Raw genomic sequence first — 15,766 nt, forward strand, 5'->3', positions numbered from 1 at the left:
AGTGCTTACTCTGAAGTGACCTTCGTTAGAACTTCTTATGTTGTTGATTTGTTCCACACCCTTTAGGGCAACATGTAGTGTTTGTTGCTTGCTGTGTACAAGTGGGCCTCATATGTGGCCCAAGTGGGCCTCATATTTGGCCCAACCTCCTGACCCTCACTTCTGGGGCCCTTCAGCATACAATGTCAACGTCATTCATTAACCCATAGTCACCAGTCACTGTACCCACAAGCCAGCAGTCCCTGTCTCTCTGCTCTCTATCCCCTCTCCCTTCACGTCAGCTGGGTTATTCTCTGGACCACAGCCAGCGAGGAAGAGGCTGCATACACACCCAGGTCAGCAAATGGCCAATGGGGCACCTGCCCGAGCTGGACGCTCAGGGATGGCTTGCCTGACAAAAGTTTGAGAGGGTTCATCTCCATATAAGTGACATTTCCTGTACCCTGATACATGAAGTATCAAAGCTTCCCTTGTTTTGATCCTCACCTGGAGAACTTTCTGGAACAAACGAGACACACTTGCCCTGCCTTACTAATGGCAGATGCTGTGTATTTTGCGCTTTGCACATGACTCAGGCTTGTTGTGAATGTTGCTTTTTGTGTTGGGCAGGTGTGGAGGGGCCCCATACCAACAGACACAGCTCGTAGGTTCTTAGGCCACCTTTTAATCATTTTATCCCTCTCTTCTCCTTTTTAGTAGGCATGCCTTATAGCTTCAAGACGCCGTACTAGGCAGTCCAAATTACCAAAGCTACAGGTTTTCAGTAAGAAATAGATATTCTAGAATGTTAGCATTATGTGTAAAGTAAGAGTAAAGAGAGCCTGAATAAGAACTTAAGAGTGCTCTTGTGAGCAAAACACATGCGATTTTGTAAAGCTTTTGTACCACTCCTTGTGGAAGCTCAGGGGCTTTTCGACTTATCTCCTGGTCTGGGTGGTGGATGGGACAGAAGGATAGGTACAGCGATCCTGTTTTACGTTGGATAAACTGCCCAATTCATGGAGACGGAGCAAAATAAGGAAGTACCTCATTGCAGGTGGTAAACCAATGTGAGGAAGCCTCAGGCTTTGGTAATTCTTCAGACACTTTCTCATCATCTCACCCCTGATGACTTAGCAAGGAAGTGCTGGCGAGGTGGGGTCCTTCAATGGATGCCACACTGGTTTTCCCTGGGAGCTACTCTGGCCCTAAACTTAACCTTTTCCTCATTCAATGTCTCCTGATATTCACAGGATGTCGTATGAGGGACCTGATTCCTCCTTGGGCTTACAGATGTTCTCAGCTCTTTCTTCGCAAGACATACAGCCTTCCCACCAAAATGGAGAAGCAGAAAGATCCCAGAAAGGATGAAGAAACACAGCAGGCCCTCATCTGAGCCTTTCAGGAGGACATGATGGTGGCCAGGTGGGGGCAGGGTGCTGGGCCAGCAGGAAGAAGAGGAAGAGTCCCCATGCCCAGCCTGGGCAATGAGAGTGTGTCCCGGCCTTGAGTGGGGACAGCCTGTCCACCGGGGATCAGGTGTCTCCTCTTTCCCTCGCTTGCAGCATAACTGAAGCAGGCATTAAATGTTAGGGCCTTTGCCAGTGATTCATAGATATTCTCACCCCTGGACCACTGGGTACAAACTTCTCCTTTGTACTCACCCTCAAGATCACCCATCATTCAAACAGAACTGCCCTCTGCTCTTTAGCCAAGGTCAAGACAAGCATTTTCCACCTTTCTGCATTCTGTGCTACCTACCTCATGTCACTGGGGCCCATGAACCAGCCCAAGGGAACCTCCCAGGGCTCCTCACCCTCTGCCTCTATGCTGGGGAAGGGGACAGGGCAGGGTCTCACCATGAGGAAGGAGTACCCAATCCAGAGGCTGTGCCAGCCCAGGGGGCACTGCGGGATGGTGATGTCCTGGCTGTGCACGGCAATGGCCTGTGAGGGCGCCTCGCACACCGAACAACGGCTGATGTACTGGGGGATCTGGGCCTGGCCGACGGGCATCATGGGAATGGGGGCGGTGGTGGAGAGCCAGTAGGATTTATCATTGCGTCTGGCGTAGTGGCACACTTCGTTGATGTTGCAGTAGATGAAGGGCATGGTGCTAAAGCGGGGCAGGCAGGAGCCAGCAAAGCCTGGAAGGAAAGCAAGTGGGCAAGAGCCAGTAAGGTCCGGCTGAGTGGTGGGGCTGAGATGGTCCCTAGCGCCACTGGGACTGGACTAGTCAGGTTGACTGACATCCCACCGCTTGTGCCCGAACGGGGACAGCTCTCCCTTCAATCCTGGCACACTGTACAAACACTGGTGTCTGTTGGTCAAATCCTATTTTCAACATGCCAGGGAAGTTTGATAATGAGTGGAATCTTTTTATAAGCTGCAGAATGACTCCCTAATTAATCCACTATGTAAAACCAGCATTTAATAGTCTATGGTTCAGAGTCAGCACACCTGTAGACAATACAATTAATTCTTGGGTAATTGCTGTTGCCCCACAAGTCATATTAGTGTTATTACTGCTGCTAATCGCTAAAGTGTAATGGATGCTTAACATGCCAAACGGTGTCCAAAGCATTTTATGTTGAGTGATTCATGTCATTCTTCCACCACCCTGTGAGATAGGTACCGGAATTAGCTGTGTTTCCATTTAAGGTGGAAGTGGAAGCTCAGAGAGGTGGAAAAACTTGTCCAGAGTACCCAACCAGTCCATGGTCAAGCCAGGGTTTGAACTCAGATCGGCCTGATGCAATAGCTAGTGCTCACAACCCAATACCCACCAGTGGGCCCACCCAGGGCTGGGAGGACCAAGGAGAGGAGCTCCTGATCTTCGTGGGGGTGGAGGGCCAGGGCTGGTGTCAGAGTCAGTACTCACCCAGATCCTGGTTGTGGGCTTTCTCCTGGCCCTCCACGAACAGCAAGCTGTAACCCACCCACAGCTGGCTCATCCCGGCAGGGCACAGGGGCAGCTGTTCTGACTGGCTGTGCTTCACCAAGGTGTAGCCCACTCTCACACTCTGCCCAGGCACTCCAGCCCTCCCGAAGGGACCCTTCTTCCCTGGAGCTCCTGAGAGGGAGAGAGCAGAAAAGGCGTGAGCTGCTCATAACAGCAGTCTACTGACTTGGCGCCGAGCACTGAGCAGGGAACATCGTATACACACACGTCAGCTCACTGGATCTGCACAGCAACCTTATTACCTGGATTCGCTGGAATGCCAACTCAGATGTATCCAGCAGCGGAGTCTCTATTTGAAAAAGCATGCTATCCAGCTCCCCTCCCACAGCCACCTGGCCTCGAGTCCTCTAAGAGGGGGTGGGGGGGGGCGGAGGGGGCAACTTCTTGGACCTTGCAGGCTCTCACAGGACGTGAGTGAGTACCTGCTGTGTCAGAGGCAGCAAAAGCAGAATTGGGAGTAGCAGGGCAAAATCATACCCTCTCTCCTGCCCACAGCAGACATGGCTTGTTAATCACAGCACTTTTCCATTGAGCCTCAGACCTGTCCCCCACTCAGGGCAACTGATTTGCCATCTCTGATATGAAATGGGACTTAAGGGGCACTTGGGTGGCTCAGTGGTTGAGCGTCTACCTTCAGCTCAGGTTGTGATCCCAGGGTCCTGGGATCGAGTCCCGCATCGGGCTCCCTATGGGGAGCCTGCTTCTCCCTCTGCCTATGTCTCTGCCTCTCTGTGTCTCTCATGAATAAACAAAAAAAAAAACGTTTTTAAAAAGGGAGTTAAGTAGCAGCCATTCCTCATCTCAGATTTTCTTAGGCCTTGAACCACGCCCTTCCCACCCAAGTCAGAATCCCAGAGTAGGAAAGGGGAGGCGCAGGGAAGGGGGCCATGCGAAAGGACAGTCATAGCTCTCGAGAGCTGGAAGAGAACCCAGAAAAGGGCCTGGAAGGAGTCCTTTGCCTTCCAGAATATGGGGCTCTCATCCTTCAGAGGCTCAGAGGCGGGTGGGAGCGAATGGAGTGCAGTCGGGTTTCCCTGGTTCCTAGTGGTGTCAAACTTTATTTCCTGTTCCTCAGATTTGAGATTTTGGCTCACTCCAAAGCCCCAGACCCTCACAGAGACACTCTGCTCCCCTGGTGCCGATATCACCAGACCTTCAAATCCTGGAGGGCCTTGCAGTCCAGGGAGACCAGGGTCGCCAAGAGCCCCAGGCGGACCGGGGATTCCGTTGAGACCATCTTTGCCAGGGACGCCAGGTAAACCTTTGGAGCCTGCAAGCAGAGAAGGCCGGGAGCACCCACTCAACGTGGGAGGTCCGCCAAGAGAACCATTCCCTAGAGGACTCGCATGTCATGACCAGGACTTACCAGGAGAGGGCGCACTGGCCATCATTTTAGAACACTGGGCCTGAGCCTGCTAGGTTAGTCTTTTTTTTTTTTTTTTTTTTTTTTAAGGTTAGTCCTTAATTGGCATCCGGGCTTCTCAGTCATGGGACCATCACTCTGAACTTAGCCCCTCTGAGCCCCCTCACACCTATTTCTCCCTCCCTTCCTCTCATCCTCACAGCAACGCACAGAAACTGTCAGAGCCCCACGTCGGAAATGAGAACACTCAGGCCCTTGGGGAGAAGCTGATAACTTATCAGAGCAGGTGCATCAGCTGAGATTAGAAGCTGGAGTTCCCTGCTCTCCCAGCCCTGGCTTTTTCATCCCCACCGCATTCCCTCCTGCCCTCAGCGGCCCAGCACAGAGGGGCCAGGGGGCGGGAGTAGTTGCTCTGGTCGGCCCACACATTCTCTAAAGCCAAGTACGATGGCCCTTGCTGACCCTCCTTCCTGGCGAGGAGCCTGGCAGCTTTGCGAAGGAAGGGAGGAAGTGCTTGCTGGAGGGGCTCCTTGAGACCTGGAGATCCCAGCCAGGGGGGCTTCAGCCTCCCATCCAAGGTCAGCTTAGCTCACCACCCCCACCCCAGAAGTCTCCTGTGGGTGGTACTCTCCTTACCTTGGAGGCCTACAGGACCTTGAACCCCAGGATCTCCCGTGAGGCCAGGGATGCCATCGATGCCCGGTAGACCCATGGGTCCAGGAGGAACCTGGACAGCTTCTGCAATTGTTGTCTGTCCAGGAGCACCTTGGGGTCCGGAAAAGCCTGGGGGCAAGTAGGAGAGATGGAAATATCACATGGAGGCAGAGGAGACAGCTGGCATGGGTCCCCAGAAGACTTCCTTTCTACCGAGCAATCACCAGCTTTCTGCCTTTGCTGTTTGTCCCCACAGTCTCCACTGCAAAGCTCCAGGATGACTCTCTCCGCATGCTTTACCTGATATCCTCTTTACCCACCTGCCTCCCCAGGGAATTGGTAGCTTCTTGAAGGCAGAAGATGGCAGGCTGTGTTTCCTCCAGGCCTGGCGTAGGGCCTGGCGCATGGTAGGCAAGTCAAGACACGTTTGTGAGCAAATGCGGTGGGGCCGAGCCTTTGTTTTGGGGCTGGGGATGGCTGGTTCACTCCCTCACTGGTCAGAGTACAGTGCCAAGGAGGCCAAGGGGATGCATCTGATCTTGGAAGTATAGTGGGCATCATGGCCTAGGATCCTGAGCCTGGCCTGTCGATTTGCTAATAGAAGCCAAATAAGCCCATGTGCTTACCAATTTATTGAAAAAACATTTCTGAAGTGTCTACTATGTGCCACAGCCCTGGCAGACTGAGGGTTGGAGCAATGAAGAAGCCAGATCATCATGGAGATTACGGTCTGGTGATAAAGATGAAACATGGATAACCTGACAAATACCACTGGTCTTCCTGTGAGTTGTGAGAAGTGCTACAATGGAAATGAACAATGCAGTGACAGGGATAGTGAGGGGGCTCTGGGGTGGAGAACCTGCTTGAGAAAGAATGCTAAGTGGCCTCCTATAAGCAGTGACATTTAAAGCTGAGACCATTAAAGGATTAGAGGGAGCTGGGGGTGGGGTGGGGCTAGAGGATTCTAGGAAGCAGAACTAGCCTGTGCAAAGGCCCTGCGGTCAACCAGTTTCGCTAATCAGGCTGGTGTGGCAAAGAGGAGGGAACAGAAAAGAGGAAGGACTGATGATGAGGATGAAGGGGGGGTGTCATATGGGACTCTGGGAGCCAGAGTTTATTCTTCTGCTATGGGAAGCCAGTGGGTGATTTATGTCTTAGATCTCTCTGACCACCTGGTAGAGAAATGATTGTTGGGGGAGATGCCCCATGGGGAGGAGCCAGGAGGCCAGTTAGCAGGTCACTGCAGTGATTCCCTTAAGAACCTTCTGTGCCTGGGACCCTGGTGGCAGCAAGGGAGATGCTGAGAGGTAAGCAAATGTGAGGTGCATTGAGAGGCAGCCCACAGGGCTTGCTGATAGGCTGGGTGTGCATGAGGGGATGATGGGAAAGGATGGAAAGTGTCCTTCATTTCTGGATGGAGCACGTGGGTGAGTGGTGATGAGCACAAACCAAGTGTGCCTGCTGATTCAGGAAGAGCACAGAGGGGAGCTCAGCATCTGGACTGGTGGTGGCGGTGACCTTTAGTTCTTGGAGCTGCTGGAGGCTGAGAGGTCCCCAAGGTGGGGAATTCACCTTCCTGGAGGAGCTTCATAGATGCCTCAGGCATCCAGGCTTTCTTGGTGTGGTGAGCAGTGGCTCCTGTCGGCACCTTACCCCCAGACCTGTCCCTCGAGCTCAGAATCAGCCGGGCATGTGCTCTCAACTCACCTTGGGGCCCTGTCTTCCCCTTCATCCCGGGAAGTCCTGGGTCTCCAGGTGGCCCAACCTTGCCTGGAATCCCCATGAAGCCAGGCTCACCTCTCATGCCTGGCAAAGTCCAAAGGAAAGCAAGTCAGGGCTTGGCACAGTGGTGCTGGTGGGGGAACTGAGGGGTTGAGGCTGGGCAGATTTGAGGGTGAGAAGAGCACGATCGGCTGGCCCCTCTTCATAGGGCTACAGGAAGGGGCCATCTCTAACTGTGGAGTGGGAAAGGGGCCAACAGCCAGCCACACAGCCATACCTTTTAGCCCTAGCTCTCCAGGGAGGCCGGAGAAACCTGGAATTCCTTGGATTCCTTTGGGCCCTTGAGGGCCAGGAACTCCAGGGAAGCCAGGGTCTCCAGGGTCACCTTGATTGGAGGATGGCCCAGGGGGCCCCGGGGGCCCCGGGGGGCCCGGGCGGCCTAGGGATAAGATCAGAAGAGGAATGAGGGCAGGTGAGCAGGAAGTGGCCTTCGCTGAAGACTTCAGAGGGCTGCTAGGAAGCCAAAGCCTGTTCCCAGGGCCGAGAATATTCCCCGGCTGTGAGTGGGGTCCCAGTGCCTGGACTTTCCTGAACTCTATGAGCTAACACAGACCGATCCAGTCCCCTGTGTTCCTGTTGGGGGAAGAATGTGAGGCCGAGCAGGCCGATGCATGTCCAGCAATAGGAATGGGGCCGGACTGAATTCGGACCTCCCCCAAAATGCGGACAAAAGGTGAAGGCCAAACCTCTTTGGGGCTTTGGGGCTTCCTGTCTTTACCTTGGTCTCCATCTAGCCCTGGTCGCCCAGGGTCGCCAGGCTGTCCTACTATGATTGAAGGCAAGGAGAGGCCTGGGGCACCAGGCAGACCAGCAGGGCCCTGGAGACCCGGGAAACCTGCAAAGAATAAATCAAAGAGGCCGCATGGGCTTGGTGTGGCCAGGCTCTCCCAGAGAAACAGAAGCGGTTAGGTAGGAGCCAGACCCACAAACCGCCAGCAGAGGGCTCTCCTCCCCTCTGTCTCCCTTTGCAGTCAGCAGGGGAACAGGGCCCACACTGGGGCCCAGAGACTCCCCATCCCCCAGCACCCCTTGCCTGCACCCCACAGCAGGCGCCGCAGGTCCGCCTGCTTGGGATGGAGCTTTGGAAATTTCTAGTTCCTGGAATCACTGGAAATGGAAATATTTTAGGCTGATTTCCCCCAAACCGGGAAAAAAGGTAGGCATAATGACTACAGTACCTGCATTTTTAAACCTACTGTCCCTGTGGCATGTTTTCATGAAGTTATTAGCCAGTTCTGCCTGGGGATGTCCAGAGGAGGTTACAGGCTGAGGTGGGGGCACCAGCTCCAGGAGCCAGGACAGACGCCTGCTGGGTCAGAATGCAGGTCCCAGGGGGCACCTTGTTGGCTCAGTAGTTGAGTATCTGCCTTTGGCTCAGGGCATGATCCCAGGGTCCTGGAGTCAAGCCCCACATTGGGCTCCCTGCAGGAATCCTGCTTCTCCCTCTGCCTGTGTCTCTGCCTTTCTCTCCATGTCTCTCATGAATCAATAAATAAAATCTTAAAAAAAAAAAAAACAGGTCTCAAGGGCACTGGGGCTCCCAGTGTCTTCTAGGGCTAGTTTCTGGGTCTGCTAGGCAAACTGGAAAATGCTTTTTCCAGTAGTACATATCAGCTGAATGCTTGCTTAATTGCCTATAGAACAAATTTCTTGGGAGCACCTGGGTGGCTCAGTGGTTGAGCATCTTTTGGCTCAGGTCATGATCCCGGGTCCTGGGATCAAGTTCTCTATAGGGCTCCCCATGGGGAGCCTGCTTCTCCCTCTGCCTATGTCTCTGCCTCTCTCTCTCTCTCTGTCTCTCATGAATCAATAAATAATTTAAACAAAAAAAAACCCAAACAAAAAGCCCCACAAATTTCTCTATATCGAGTCTCTTCCCCTCTTTTAGTCAAAGAGAAAAGCCGCTTATTAGAGTAGATGTATAATACGTGTTTGCTCAGATTTTAGTATCGCTTTACGTGTTTTCTGTTTGTGTAATGATTTCTACTATAATGTTCCAAACCAAAAACTTTCAACTGATTACGGAAGATTTATTTAATAGGCGCACGTGGAATACATACATGGGAGTCTTGATGGGAAAACACATTGAAGCCATATGTACACATGTAGAAGTCCATCTTATACTTGTAGCATGAAAGTAGTGTACTTATTATTTTGGCATATTTTAGAATACGTTCAAATGAAGAGATGTGGATTCTCACTGGTTGATAAACTATTCTGGTGGTCAAGATGGGTTTTTTTTGTTTGTAACAATAAAATCCAAAAATATTAATGTTGAATTTTTGTTCTTCTGACAAGGTGAGCCAAAAATATTAATGTGCAATTTCTTATATTTAGTTAAATAGTAAATCTGTGAAGACACATAAAGAAAGATGGTGGATCTATTAATTGTGGGTTTTCTTCCAGCTCATTAGTGAACTGAATGCAAAGGAAATATAAAGAATAAAAAAAATAAATTTCAAGAAAGGCTCCATTATAGGTCTGGACAAGAAACAAAAGGAAAAAAACCAAGTTGGAAAGCTACGTGGTGCTACTTTCAGTATGGTCAGTTATGTCTTGATGAACCTTTAAAGTGCTTTTCTTTGTCACAAAGGTAAACATCTGAAAAGAAAGATATTTTGCATTTTTCTCCTGAAAATATAGCTTTATATATACACATACATATATATTTTTTACATAGAATATATATCTGCCTAGCATAGATATAGATATATTTATAGATAAATGCTGAAATTACGCAAAAACCAATAAATAAGACACCATTGTATTGTGGGCAGCACACAGATTATAAAGAGCTCCCATAGCAGTTTTTGGAACTACTTTCTCTTTTTACCTGTTTCTCGATTTTACAATTATACCAATCTATCATTAAAACTGACATAAAGAAAAAAAAACTGACATAAAGGTACTACCAATCTCAAGTAGTAAAAAAAAAAAAAAGCTCACGTATTTCTTTAAGAATGAGCCACTTTAAATGAGCCACTTTTAAATGAGCCCGTGAAAATGAACAATGGTATATTTTTCCAACTCATTTCAGTATCAGAGACTTAAGAAAACCCTAGACCCACAAATGCAGCCTCTAAATATCTAGTGTGAATGCAAAAATGAATGGTATAATTCAAAGTTCTCTGGATAAAGGTATCATAGGGACAGGGAATTCTTTAGGAAGTTGGCTTAGGGATAAATCCTCATTTTACACTGATTTCTACCATCATATCAGACACAGGTTCCTATGGCGGGAGATGTGATATTTGCTCTATACTTCTAAAACAATGTTTTAATTAGATATTGAGAAGAGCAGACTATTTATAAATCACAAGTTAAAAACAACGCAGATTCAATGAATATCTGTGTTCCAACCACCCAATTTAAGGAAAAGAAGATGGCATTAACCTTTGAATTTCTTTGCATGCCCTTCACAGATCCTACCACCTTCCCTCCCGTTCAGGGGCAAGCACTCCTGAATTTTGCATTCAGCATCCCCACAGTTTGACCATGTGTATCTGTGTCCCTAAACAATATATTGCTTGTTCTCATTTATTTATAAACTTTGATCAGTGGAATCATACCCAAAGTCTTTCTCTGTGACTGCGGGGTGTGTATGTGTGTGTGTGTGTGTGTGTGTGTTTAAATCAACGTCATGTTCTTGAGATGTATCCATCTTCACAGTGTGCTGTTTACTACATTCGTAATTGTGATTTTTTTATTAGCTCAGATAGTGAAAGGAAATGGATAATTTAATGACAAAACATCCATAGTCAAGGTTGGAAAACAACTGGGGTTCGCTTCTATTCAAGGCCTCTCCTTTCTGCCTCCTGTGAAAGAGGACCTTGTTGGAACCCCACCCTCTGGAGAAGCTGCTGGCTTTTAGAAAAGAACAGGTTGGTCCAGACCAGAGGAAAGAGTAAACACAGAGAGAGCAGATACACCAATATAACATTCAGCAGAAAGTGAATCAATGTAGGAATGAATTCCTGGAAAACAAGACAGGCATTATACAAACAGGCATACAAACAAATAAAATGTGGTGGGACTCCAAGCTCCAGAGTTATAATGGAGGAGCAGAACATTTTGCAAAGATGATTGCCCCCGGGGGAGCACAGAACAATATCATGGACAACATTTCTTAAGCAACTACTGTGTGCCAGGTGCCACGCTAGATGCTTTTATACATATTAACTCACTCCTGATTGATTCCTCACCAGACCAATGTGGTAGATTCTCTTATGGTGTCCTTTTTTGCCAGAAAGTAAAATTAAGGGTTTGGTGGGGATTGAGGAGCAAGTACTTCCTTCTTCAGGGTCCTATAGCTAATGAGGGGTAGAGTGGGGATTTGAATCCAGTGGTCTGACTTCAGAGCCCATATTCCTCGCCATGATGCTATACTAAATTCATATCCTGTTTTACATGGAGTGTGATGTATATGGGTCTTCAGGACATTTCCAAGGAGGGGAAGAAGAGAATTAGAATTCATTTCTCACCATTTGTGAGGTGGGGAAGGGGAGGCCCATAGAGAGATGTCAGATGATACCACAAGGCAGGGGCTGAGATTAGGGCAACGCCTGCTTTCTAGTAAACCCCACAGATCTTAATTTAGGGCTTGTGTGTATGCCTGTCCTAGTAACACATTTATCCTCTCAGTTTTGGGCTCCTTCTAGCAGCCATGCTGTCTTCTTGGGGCCCTGGAAGTGGAGTGCCATCCACCCCAGACTTGAGGAACTTCTGGCAAATCTCTTGCTAAGTGGACAAGCCCTGTCCTTCAGGACTTTCAAAGGCAGGCCCCGGCCAAGGGTATGAGACCCTGGGGTTAATAAGTGAGAGTCGGAAGGAATATGGACACTAGGAATATGGAACTCACTGGACCGCTCCCTGGCATGCTTTCAGGAAAGCCCTAGGTGTGGCCTACCCTCTCAGCAGTCAGCTCCACAGGGTTCTGAGATCCCCAGAGATGGGCAGACATGCACAACTTGACCCTGTGAGCCCCACCCATGGCTCCTCAGCCAGGCCTCCCTCAGCCTCTCTGAGGACTGATGGGCTCACTTACCTCGGCCACCTTTTTGCCCTCTTGAGCCTGGCCTCCCTGGGGCTCCGATACCAGTTCCTGGAGATCCTTTCTCTCCTTTGGAGCCAGGCAGGCCCGCTGGCCCAGGCACGCCACTTATACTAGGTCCTAGGAGGAGATACAGAAAAGTTGGGGTGGGGGGGACAGAACTCAGTGCCGGTGAGGCCCTGATGCCTAGTTCATGTGTTGTAGGTCTGCGTGACCTGCACTGGAAGCTGAGTCCTGAAATAACTGGGCAGGGAAGGGGAGCTGGTCCCAGATAGGACAACCTCTTTCCTCCCTCCCTCCACAAATCAAGGGTGGCTGGCAAGGAGCTCTATGAGCTAAAGGATATGAGGTCCACCACAGTTGAGAACTCATGGCCAGGCCCCGCTAGCCTTCTGGAAAAGCCCATGCTCTCCTCGTGGGCCTCAAGCCTCTTCCTTACCTGGAGTTCCATGTGTTCCCTTGGTTCCTGGAAGCCCATTGAGTCCATGTAAACCAGGAAGTCCAGGGAAACCTGAAGGGACAGTATTTCAGAAATGGCTCCAGCAACTCTGATTCATGAGGGGGCCAGCAAAAGATTCCACCCCCAAGGGCTTTGTGAAGTCATGGTCTTTTTCGAGGCACGAGGCACGACTTCATGCCCTAAGGGAGACTGGACCATTCCCTCCACCCTAGCTCTTCCTCTTATTAGAAACCAATACAGCTTTAAGAGCAGGTGGTAGTTGGGGCAGCCCAGGTGGCTCAGCAATTTAGCGCTACCTTCGGCCCAGGGCGTGATCCTGGAGACCCGGGATCAAGTCCCACGTCGGTCTCCCTGCATGGAGCCTGCTTTTCCCTCTGCCTGTGTCTCTGCCTCTTCCCCCCCCTTAAATAAAATCTTATAATAAATAAAATCTTTAAAAAAAAGAGCAGGTGGTAGATAATTAGGTATCTTCAAGAAGGCAGAGTGTCAATGCCAAGACCTAGAGTTGCCAGCTCCTAAGGGTAGGCCACGCAGGCCAGGACAACAACCTTCCTCGCTGACCCTTCTCTCCATGGAGTCCATGTTCTCCTCTTCCCATCATCTGTCACATGGCCCAGTGGATGACTCCCCCAGATATGGCTTGCCACCAGATAGGGTCTCCTCATATAAAGTAATTGCTGTCCTTTTTCTAAGGTAAGAAACCCTTCCCCACAGTCTCCTCTCAAATACACATACCTTTGGTTCCTATTAGGCCAGGGGGTCCAAGGGTCCCAGTTGCCCCTGGATGGCCTGGAGAACCCGGAAGCCCTGGATTCCCTCTCATGCCTGCAATCCCGGGGAGTCCTGAAGGTGAAACCAAGGCAGGAATTCAGAATAGATCATGGATCGAAGCTAACCATGCTTCACTTTTTCAGAATCCAGTTGTCGGGTGGCACGGTACCTGGGGAGCCAGGAAGGCCGAGGTCTCCAGAAATACCAACTTTCCCATCTTGCCCTTTGCTTCCTGGGAGACCCACATCACCAACCAGTCCATTGGTTCCTTGCACGCCTACAAAATCAAGAAAATGTGCTGAGTGATTGGACCACACTTCGGGCAACGCGTTTCTCTAAGGGAGACAGGGAACAGGAAGATAAAGCTCCTTGAACTGTCAAGAGAACTAGGTCCAATGAAAAGACTGAGCAAAGGATAGTATAGCGGCTGTCTTTGCATTTGAAAGGTGCTGCCTGCTAAGGTAAATAAACTTGTTCTGACTGTCCCTGTAAGTAGAAGCAATGGGTGGAGATGTTTGAGAAACAGTTAACTATAAACCAAGAAGGTAGGCACCATCATCCCAAAGATCTAATTAGACTTTTCCCCTGAGTCTCAAAGGAAGAGCAGGCTGGTTTGTTCAGGGAAACCATGGGGCTACCTCTAAGTGGATACATATCAGGGTAGGCATTTCTCTAAACTGGAGAGAAGTTACAGAACGTGGTGTTGACCTCCCTCCCCAATTTCTCCTGATCCTCAGTTTGGAGGAGTACAGTCAACTCACCTTTAAAACCAGACTCCCCAGGTTGCCCCTTGAGTCCTGGGCTACCAGAAATTCCAAGTGTTTGACCTTGATCTCCTGGGGATATGAAGATACTGGTTAAGTGGTCAGGAGAAGTTACACCTCCTTTTGCAGCAAAGAGGTCTTTTAGTGGCAAAACTTTTTCAGATTCAGTGTAGCCAGAGGAGATCCTTGACAAAAGTATGCATTGGGTAAGACATGATCAATCACCCAAAAAAGGCTGGGATGCTATCAGGCAACTGGCAAGAAATGCTGCTACATGAAGCATATCTCCGCTTGGAAGACATCACTATGCTCAGTGTGGGCAGAGAAGATGACAGGAGGGGCACTATAACATCACCAGAATGGAACAATGATGACAGCAAGCATGGACTCAGCAAGGAAAATGACTGTCTAGAGCTGAGGCTCTCCTCTGCCGCTATCTTGGAAGGCAAATGGGTCAAACCACTGTTTGTCACACATCTTTGAGGAGCAATGCCCGCCTGCAAAGGGGGCTTGGCCAAAGGGGAAATGTAAATCGATTCACTTCCCCTTGAACACAGAGTTTCCTTCTCAAAGAGCCCTGAGCCTGCTAGAAATCCACCTTGCTCCGGAAACACACATTAAGAAATAAAACGCTCCTCACCTTTTGAACCTGGGAGACCAGATGCTCCTGGGAGTCCAGGAGCTCCATTGAGACCCTGTGAACCCTTTGAAGCAATATGGAAATCATTATTTCTACCCAGAGCTTGGAGCCTCCCATGCTGTTACCCCCCTGCCCTACCCAAACCACTGCCTGAGAGAAGTCTACTTGTGGATGCTGTGGCAGGGGTGGAGTGGGTGCGTGGGGGGGCATCCTGCAGAAGGGAAGGTAACCAGCAAAGGATGGAAATGCGTAGTCATGGTTTTTAGGGTAGGGATTCTTTTTTTATTTTAAGATTTTATTTATTTATTCATGAGAGATACAGAGAGAGGCAGATACATAGGCAGAGGGAGAAGCAGGGTCCCTGAGGGGAGCCTGATGCGGGACTCAATCCCAGGATCCTGGGATCACGCCCTGAGCCAAAGTCAGATGCTCAACCACTGAGCCACCCAAGCGTCCCATAGGGAAGGGATTCTATCTGCATACCTTCTCAATGGCTATCAAAATTAGATTCTTGGGAAATCGAGGTGTGGCTGTTGTGGCAAGTCTCTTTTAAAGGATGGGACATGGCCGTCAGGCCAGGCACGTGGTGTGCTCTGCAGACAGCTGGAACCACCACCCGTGCCAAAGCTCTGGAGCCATTCTGCACAAAAAAAATGTATTGCTTCCCCATGTAGGGCTCTCTACCCCTTAGCCACTGGATGTACATGTGCAGGTCCTGGAGTCTGAGTTTGGGCTGATGTTACCATTTTCACAGGACAAATTGCCTTTACTGACTCATGCCCAATACACTGATTCTGGGAAGTGGGCATGTCAGCTGCCATTGGTAGTTATTTCCCTGATAGCTGGTATGGGTTTGAGTTGTGGAGCTGTCCCTCATAATGGCATACACTACCTAGTGCCTTGGGTGGGAGTCAGAGTTCTGGGCGTGGTCTCTGTCCTTGCTGACCCCCTACCCAGGATCACCCCCTCCACACATTTGCCTGGCCTTTCCTGGGCATTGGGATATCCGCTGATTCTGAGCCTTTGCTCATGCCAGGAACCCTCCCAGAATGCTTTCCCACTTTTACTCCATCCTTCCTAGTGTATGAGGAGTCAGGAGCTCCCGGCTAAGAATGATTTCTTTTGCAGTCGCTTCTGGTGTGTGTGTGTGTGTGTGTGTGTGTGTGTGTGTGTGTGTGTGTTCTCTCCATCAGATGGGCTGACGCTTTTAAAGCATCAGGGACTTTGCCTGCAGGGAGCACAGCTTTTCTGGGGTCCAGTTCATTCAGCTCCTTCAATACTGCTACTATGATGTTGACTACTTATTTAGAGCCCCCCCTTTGCCCTATACCGGGCTAAGTTC

The 15,766-nt window shown here is 49.8% G+C and overlaps 1 protein-coding gene across 1 annotated transcript in view; it reads right to left on the reverse strand.

The window, feature by feature from the left end:
• The window catches only part of COL4A6 (collagen type IV alpha 6 chain), a 282,056-nt gene that overhangs the window by 2,072 nt on the left and 264,218 nt on the right, over window positions 1-15,766 (reverse strand). The window contains 13 exon segments of the mRNA XM_055337906.1: window positions 1,839-2,125; window positions 2,860-3,051; window positions 4,094-4,210; window positions 4,940-5,086; window positions 6,665-6,763; window positions 6,957-7,118; window positions 7,458-7,574; window positions 11,784-11,909; window positions 12,229-12,300; window positions 12,985-13,092; window positions 13,190-13,297; window positions 13,782-13,856; window positions 14,425-14,488. Coding sequence (XP_055193881.1) covers window positions 1,839-2,125; window positions 2,860-3,051; window positions 4,094-4,210; window positions 4,940-5,086; window positions 6,665-6,763; window positions 6,957-7,118; window positions 7,458-7,574; window positions 11,784-11,909; window positions 12,229-12,300; window positions 12,985-13,092; window positions 13,190-13,297; window positions 13,782-13,856; window positions 14,425-14,488 — 1,674 coding nt within the window.

This window comes from Nyctereutes procyonoides, unplaced genomic scaffold, assembly GCF_905146905.1.
Source record: "Nyctereutes procyonoides isolate TBG_1078 unplaced genomic scaffold, NYPRO_anot_genome, whole genome shotgun sequence".
NCBI lineage: Eukaryota > Metazoa > Chordata > Mammalia > Carnivora > Canidae > Nyctereutes > Nyctereutes procyonoides.